Raw genomic sequence first — 8,751 nt, 5'->3', positions numbered from 1 at the left:
TTGTTAACTCTTGTTAACTGAGAATGTTGACGAGCACAAGGCTGGAGATCATTATGTAAGGCTGATTGGGTTAGAATGGTAGACCTGACATGTTAAAAGGAGGGCAATGCTTGAATTTGAAATCATTGTTCTTCCATTGTTAATGTAGCGACTTCCACAGTCGCTAGAGGCCGGGGATGGAGCTTGCCTCTTTGCCTGATGCGCTGTCAACTTTACGCAATAATGCGAGAGGTGGAATTGTTTGCTTATTTATTAAAGTGCTTTGAGAGTTTACAGAGTAATGTGATCATCTCACGATTTGGACTCTTACAACGTCACAGGCTCTAATGTAACAAGGCAAAACATGTTGTGCAGTGGTCAACAAAAACTATGGCTACCCAGCCCTCCTCTCTGTCAAAATCAAACCCAGTGAATGACAGACTGACAACGCTCTCTTGTGTCACTGCTAGCACCCACGTGACTCCCATTACACATCACCATAACAACCAAACAAATGAAAACCCAGTGATCATCAAAATTCTATATATTTAGTTATGGCTCCTACAGTTAACCATGGTGAACTGCAAAGAAACATGTGCAGCCATCATTGCGTTGCATAAAAATGGCTTCACAGGCAAGGATATTGTGGCTACTAAGACTGCACCTAAATCAATAATTTATAGGATCATCAAGAACTTCAAGGAAAGAGGTTCAATTCTTGTTAAGAAGGCTTTCAGGGCGTCCAAAAAAGGCCAGGATTGTCTCCTAAAGAGGATTCGGCTGCGGGATCGGAGTGCCATCAGTGCAGAGCTTGCTCAGGAATGGCAGCAGGCAGGTGTGAGCACATCTGCACGCACAGTGAGGTGAAGACTTTTAGAAGATGGCCTGGTGTCAAGAAGGGCAGCAAAGAAGCCACTTCTCTCCAAAAAAATACAAAACATGAGGGACAGATTGATCTTCTGCAGAAAGTATAGTGAATGAACTGCTGAGGACTGGGGCAAAGTCATATTCTCCGATGAAGCCTCTTTCCAATTGTTTAGGGCAGGGGTCTGCAACCTTTTACACCCAAAGAGCCACTTGGACCCGGTTTCCACGCAAAAGAAAACACTGGGAGCCGCAAATACTTTTTGACATCTAAAATGAAGATAACACTGTATATATGTCTGTGAAGGTTCTCAGTCATCCAGGTCATCGTAGTCAAAGGAGTTTGCAAAGAAAAGCGTCTGGACTTCTTTGAGTTGCTTGAAGACGTTTCACCTCTCATCCGAGAAGCTTCTTCAGTTCTAAGGTCAAATGGCCGAGAGTCCCAGATTTAAACCCAGTGGGAGTATCCCCCCAAGGAGGGACAAAGGACCCCCTGGTGATCCTCTAATCACATGCGCCAAGGTGTGAAAGTGGGTGTGGGACCTAATCAGCCAGGGTTTCGGGTGAGCTCATTGTGAAACCTGGCCCCACCCAATCATGTGATTTCCTGAGGTCAGATGGCCCAGGATGTGAGTGGGCGTTAAGGCGTCTGGGGAGGGAACTCAAAACTGGATTATAGATGGCAGACAGTTGGTGTCGTAAACCACCGCCACCAACTGTCTGCCATCTATAATCCAGTTTTGAGTTCCCTCCCCGGACTGAAGAAGCTTCTCGGATGAGAGGTGAAACGTCTTCAAGCAACTCAAAGAAGTCCAGACGCTTTTCTTTGCAAACTCCTTTGACAACACTGTATATATTGTTTTCTACCTTTGTGTGAACAACTAAGGTGTGCTGCTTATGAAATCCATGAAGTGCTACAGAGAAAATTACATTTTATTTATGTAATCAACACATTTTGAACTCTTAAAGCAATATAACAAAAGCAAAGACACCCAGCTGAACTAAAATGATCCATGTAGCAAACAAAAACTGTTGTGAACCGCCTCCCTTATATCTCCTTTGGGCTTTTGGAGCCGTGACCTGACTTTTAAAAAATAATTCGAGAAACGCTCTATGCTGCTGAAAAATGAAAAATAGATATTTGCAAAATTCTGCCTAAATATGTATTTTACCTGGTTAATGCGTGCGGCGGGGGCGTGGTCTGCAGCGCCGCTGCAGGGGAGGCGGACGCGCCTGAGCGGCACCCGCAATCACGCCTCGCCGCCTTAAAGTCTGTGCTCTCTCTGCTGTTGTTGTTGGTGGTGTGTGTCGGGCTGTGAGCTGCAAAGCTACAGCCGGCTGTATGCTTACAGCAACCGTGTGTGAAAAGTGGTCAATAAAGAGATGCTGAAAAGCGCGTTCATGCAAACATCGTCGGGTCTGCCGTGATGTGTTTACAATGGGACTTCTGATCCTGAACCTCTGCTCACAGCGTCTGCTAATTGGTGCTGTGCGAAGTCAGTTTACGCAGGACTGTAAGCTGTCATCTGTCGTCCGTGAGGCGTGAGCAGTGTTTGTCTTTAACATAGTTCACGGTGGAGCTGCTGACATAATGTGGATCCGAAGATCCATAATTGGCCTACCTGGGGTTGAAAGTCTCGATAAATGCACGGTGTTTCGGCGGGAATACCGGCTTCCGCGAGTGTGACGCTTATATTGAGCGAGGAAAAAATAATAGAATATAATTTTATATTTATATTTCAATATCACAATAATCTTCCAATTTAGAACTACAAGTTTAAAAGAACTAACATAAATAAAATACACTTCAGCGAAATACTTCTAATTTATTTTCCCAAACCACGCGGAGCCGCACTATAAGGACTAAAGAGCCGCATGCGGCTCCGGAGCCGCGGGTTGCCGACCCCTGGTTTAGGGCATCTGGAAAAAGGCTTGTCCAGAGAAGAAAAGGTGAGCGCTACCATCAGTCCAGTGTCACGCCAACAGTAAAGCATCCTGAGAGCATTCATGTGTGGGGTTGCTTCTCATCCAAGCGAGTGGGCTCACTCACAATTTTGCCCGAAAACACAGCCATGAATAAAGAATGGTACCAAAACACCCTCAAACAGCAACTTCTTCCAACAATCCAACAACAATTTGGTGAAGAACAATGTATTTTCGAGCACAATGGAGCACCGTGCTATAAGGCAAAAGTGATAACTAAGGGGCTCGGGGAACAAAACGTTGAAATTTTGGGTCCATGGCCTGGAAACTCCCCAGATCTTAATCCCACTGAGAACATTGTGGTCAATCAAAACTTCTGACAAAGTCAAAGAAGTGATTATGACAGGATGGGTTGCTATCAGTCAGGATTTGGCCCAGAGGTTGATTGAGAGCATGCCCCGTCGAATTGCAGAGGTCCTGAAAAAGAAGGGCCAACACTGCAAATACTGACTCTTATCATAAATGTCATGTAATTGTCAATAAAGGCCTTTGAAATGTATGACGTGCTTGTCATAATATTTCAGTACATCACAGAAACAACTGAGACAAAGATCTAAAAGCAGTTTAGCAGTAAACTTTGTGAAAACTAATATTTGTGTCATTCTCAAAACTTTTGGCCATGACTGTACACTAAGGCACAAGACACACACAAGACACAAAACCTAAGAACAGAACCCGAATAAACTGTAACATGGAATTATACTAATAAACAACAAAGCATAACAAAAACATCAGATTACTATTATTATTACTATTATTATTATTATTATTACAAACCATAATACAAAGGAATATAAGAAACTGAAAATGCTGGGTTAAAATGACCCAGAACTGTGACACTCATTGAGAGTAGAAAAGCACTATTTAAGAACCAGTCCATCAACCATTTATACCCAGGGGATGCCATACCCTGCATTTACAAATCCACAAAGAAGGTGTTCCACTCAGACCCATTGTTAGCAGCATAAACTCAGCCACTTACAACATCTCGAAACACCTTGCTACCATCCTAGCATTTCCACCAACTTCACCGACAAGGTCCAGAAACTTACCCTGGATCCAGATGAAACTATGGTGCCCTTTGAGGTAGTCGCTCTCTTCACTTGCATAGCTACTACGGAGGCAGTGGAAACTGTCAGCAAACGATTACAAGAAGACAGCACCTTGGAAGACACAACCAAATTCACCTTCCCAATCAGATTTGCACACTGTTAGACCTCTGCCTTACCACCACATATTTCAAATACAACAAGGGTTTCTATAGACAAAAACATGGATGTGCCATGTACTCCCTGGTGTCACCTATTGTAGCCAACCTTTATATGGAGAAGGTGGAAAGAAAGGCTCTTGGCTCGAGGGAGAGTACCTTAATCAAAACCCAAGCAGTGGAATCCTTCACTGCTCACATTAATGCCATGGATAAAAACATCAAGTTCACCAGAGAACACACAAAGGATAACTGTTTGCTGTTCCTGGACTGTGCCATGTGCATTGAAGAGAATGGAAACCTCAAAATTTAAGTTTACTGGAAGCCCACACACACGGACCAGTACCTCCTCTTTGACTGACACCACCCCGTGGAACACAAACTCGGAGTAACCAGGACTTTACAACACAATGCAGAAAATGTTCCCTCTAAGCCTGAAGGGAAAAAGAAGGAAAACACACAAGGAAGCTCTTAAAACATGTGGTTATCCTAATTGGGCTTTCTTCAAGTCAGCAAAGATGCACAGAAAAGAAGATGAGACATTAGCTAGGCAGGATAAGAAAGACAAAGGCAACAACATTGTCATCCCCTATGTAGCTGGTGTATCAGACAAAATTCCTAAACACAAACTTAACAATGTAGTGTTGGTATTAAATAATTTGCATTGCCTCAATAAAGCTATGCTTTTTTATTAATAAGTGTTAAAAAGTTATACAGTGTAGTATTAAGTGGACATAGCCCTGAAAATAAAGGCATTAGACTATGTGTCCTTGGGGAGTAGAAAGCTGTAGACTTTCGCCCACGCTTGCCTGGGAAAATGTAGATAAGAGGGGACCATCTCTAGTGGACAGTTACTGAGACACTGTTATTTAGACTGCAGGGTGGGCCATTTATATGGATACACCGTAAGAACATTGGAATGGTTGGTGGTATTAAAGTCCTGTTTGTGGCACATTAGTATATGTGAGGGGTCAATGCAACCCTCTTCTCCCACTCTTCACACACTGATAGCAACACCGCAGGAGAAATGCCAGCACAGGAATCCAGTATCCAGTTTCAGGTGCTGCACATCTCGTATCTTCACACCATAGACAATTGCCTTCAGATGACCCCAAAAATAAAAGTCTAAGGGGGTCAGATCGGGAGACCTTGGGGGGCCATTCAACTGGCCCACGACGACCAATCCACTTTCCAGGAAACTGTTCATCTAGGAATGAATGGACCTGGCACCTATAATGTGGTGGTGCACCATCTTGCTGGAAAAACTCAGGGAACGTGCCAGCTTCAGTGCATAAAGAGGGAAACACATCATCATGTAGCAATTTCAAATATCCAGTGGCCTTGAGGTTTCCATTGATGAAGAATGGAACCACTATCGTTGTACCCCATATACCACACCAAACCATCACTTTTGTTGTTTCAACAGTCTTGGAGGGATCCATCCAATGTGGGTTAGTGTCAGACCAATAGCGGTGGTTTTGTTTGTTAACTTCACCATTCACATAAAAGTTTGCCTCATCACTGAACAAAATCTTTCTCGTGAACTGAGGGTTCTGTTCCAATTTTTGTTTTGCCCATTCTGCAAATTTTGCGTACCAATCTGGGTCATCCTCATTGAGATGCTGCAGTAGCTGGAGTTTGTAAGGGTGCCATTTGTGAGTAGCTAATATCCGCCGAAGGCATGTTCAACTAATGCCACTCTCCAGTGACATGCAGCGAGTGCTACGCTGTGGGCTCTTGCTGAATGAAGCTAGGACAGCCACTGATGTTTCTTCATTAGTGACAGTTTTCTTGCGACCACATTTTGGCAAATCCAACACTGAACCAGTTTCACAGAACTTAGCAATCAGTTTGCTAACTGTAGCATGGGAGATGGGTGGTCTCGTAGGGTGTCTTGCATTGAAATCTGCTGCAATGACCCGGTTACTGCGTTCACCAGATATCAACACAATTTTGATCTGCTCCTCACATGTTAACCTCTTCGATATGTCAATGGCTGTGAACAAGGAGAAACTTGTAAATAACTCATGAAAGAATAAAGTTACGTTGAAACCAAGCACACCATTGTTTTTCTTGTGACATTGCCAATAAGTTTGATGTGTCACATGGCTCTTCCTATTGAAAAAACAAAAGTTGTATCCAAGATGGCCGACTTCTAAATGGCCACCATGGTCACCACCCATCTTGAGGAGTTTGCCTCCTCACATATACTAATGTGCCACAAACAGGACTTTAATATCACCAACCATTCCCATGTTATTACGGTGTATCCATATAAATGGCCCACCTTGTAGAATGAGAAAGCTTCTGTAATAAAAGTGTTATGGGCACACCACCATTTTGAGATCCGTGGCAACGTGTCATGCAGGACGCATATCCCTTATAGAAGTAATAAAGCGTTACATAGTCTAATGAGCAGTGTTTTGTCTTCCATCAGATGCCTCTGAGGAATCAAAAGAACTCAGTGAAGTGTTGATATTTACAATAGTGTATGCGGTAGTGTAGCGAGGAATGCCCAGACCTCTACATTGGATAGACCAAACAACCACTTCATAAATGCATGGCACAACATAGAAGAGCCACCTCCATGGGACAAGATTTGGCTGTCCATCTGCATCTAAAGGACAAAGGTCACTCTTTCAAGGATGCCAATGTTCACATTTTGGACAGAGAACACAGATGGTTTGAAAGAGGAGTGAAAGAAGCCACCTACGTCCACTGTGAATAATTATCTTTGAACAGAAGAGGTGGTTTACGACACCAACTGTCTGCCATTTCTAATCCAATTTTGAGATCCCTTGCCAGACGCCTTAACGACCACGGTCAGAATACGGTCCTCTCAAGTTAGTATTGTCATGATGGTACTGAGTGACAGACACAAGAAAGGACTCACAGATAGGGAAATGAACGCAAAGAGGCAGATTTATTGCTGTAGCAAAAAATACTCTCAAACACCAAAATATACAAAAATACTAATAAATAAAACCACACACATACACAACCCAAGAACAGGAGGTTTCATTAGGAACATAATAATGATGAAACAAGAATAGGTATGTCCCAATTGCTGAACACAGAAACTAAAACTAAGAAACTAAGCTGGGAACAAGGCAAACTGGGAAGACAGAAGAGCAACACCAAACACAGTTTGGACACAAGCATTTCACTGCATATCGTAGTTTGTATGACTGTGTATGTGGCGAATAAAATTAAAACTTGAAAGTAAAACAAACTTGGAGAAAAGGTTGATAAAACAGAATGTGAAAAAGAGGGTGTCAGGTTTATATTTTTGATTGTCATTTATGCTTAGAAATATTTACTCATATATGCTTAGAGTTTATAGTCGATGTCATATTGATAGGGGTCTGATCCTTAATAGTCTGCAAAGACTTTGTGTGCATTCCAGAGTGTTCTGGCATTCACACCCACATCCTGGGAGCATGGGAGAGATCGTACCTTCTTTTACTGTTTGATGGTAGGATAAACACATCTATATCTGTTTTAGCATAAGTGCCTCATGTTTAGATGAACTGCTGGACCTCCAGACCAGCAGGTTTAGGGAAGTCGTTTGTGGGTGTGTGTGGGGTCACATTCTGACCCCACACACACACACACACACACACACACAGATGGTACTCTTTGTTCACATGTATACCTATGTAAGACGTCATGTGTTAATGAGCCTATGCATATTCATGTAACCTCAATAAAAGAGCAGTGTTACGAGGGAGCAGACGAGAGCAACCGGGGTCGGGCGAAGGAACGGCGCTCGTCCAGTTCTCTCTCGTGCATGAAAATCATAAAGAACTTTGCCTGCTTGTGTCTTGCTTTGCTGTGTAGTTGAATTGTCTTGAACGTTCCAGCGAATAGGTTTATGCTACAAACCTATCAGAGGGAAGGTATGATAACAGAACCTAAAGACTAGAAATTATAAATATTACATAAAGCAGAAGAACAAATACAAGAACAGAAATAGAAATAAACAGTAAATATTACAATATTCAATAAAACTGAAGCTAGAAACAGCTAATACCCCAAAGCACAAAACACTGGGTCAAGACCCAGTACTATGACAGCTATAGGAGTCTGCAATCTTAAACTTAACCTCCTAGGACCTGGCATCCACATATGTGGACATCACATTTTGGGTTATTTAGACCAAAATACTCAATTTTGCTTTACAAGGGCCTGATATCCACTTACGAGGACATTATACTGCTACTGTTCTATCAAAATTTTAAACGAATGTCCTCATATGTGGCTCTTATTTTTCTTAAAAAAAAAAATAAGGTAAAAAAAAATCTGGTAATTCTTTGTTTTGACGTTCTTGGGCCCCAATATGCCCAAATATCAAAGAGAAATTAAAAATGCATGCCGAGGAAGAGTTCGGGTCTTAGGAGGTTAAGATGATTGACCAGGATGTCCAAAAGAACTTTGTCAGAGTAATGTCACATCGGTCTGCCAGTTTTGTCATAGCAGGACATATAGTGTGAATTTTCTGATGACTCAATAATATTTGTTATAAATGAAAGAATTTCCACAAATTTCACAATTACCATAATTCAACACACACTATAATTGCAGTGTGAACGATCTAATTTTTTTGAATGTGTCCATAGAAGTAACAGCCTTTTGGCACTGACTGCTTAAAAATTAATTAACTGCAGTGTGGATTAGTTGATGATTTGTTAAAGCATCCATGCGACCAAAACCCTTTC

The 8,751-nt window shown here is 42.2% G+C and overlaps 1 protein-coding gene across 3 annotated transcripts in view; it reads right to left on the bottom strand.

The window, feature by feature from the left end:
• Positions 1-8,324: 8,324 nt before the first annotated feature.
• Positions 8,325-8,751, bottom strand: part of LOC102081041 (gastrula zinc finger protein XlCGF26.1) — a 41,446-nt gene continuing 41,019 nt past the window's right edge. For all 3 annotated transcript variants that reach the window (XM_019351374.2, XM_019351375.2, XM_019351373.2), the window contains exon 3: positions 8,325-8,751. This exon is cut by the window's right edge and continues 1,698 nt beyond it. In XM_019351374.2, the coding sequence (XP_019206919.1) occupies positions 8,687-8,751 (65 nt within the window). In that variant the 3' untranslated portion in view covers positions 8,325-8,686.

This window comes from Oreochromis niloticus, linkage group LG3, assembly GCF_001858045.2.
Source record: "Oreochromis niloticus isolate F11D_XX linkage group LG3, O_niloticus_UMD_NMBU, whole genome shotgun sequence".
NCBI classification, from domain to species: Eukaryota; Metazoa; Chordata; class Actinopteri; order Cichliformes; family Cichlidae; genus Oreochromis; species Oreochromis niloticus.
The sequence above is the reverse complement of the archived record's forward strand: the minus strand, read 5'-3'. Positions and strand labels throughout refer to the sequence as shown.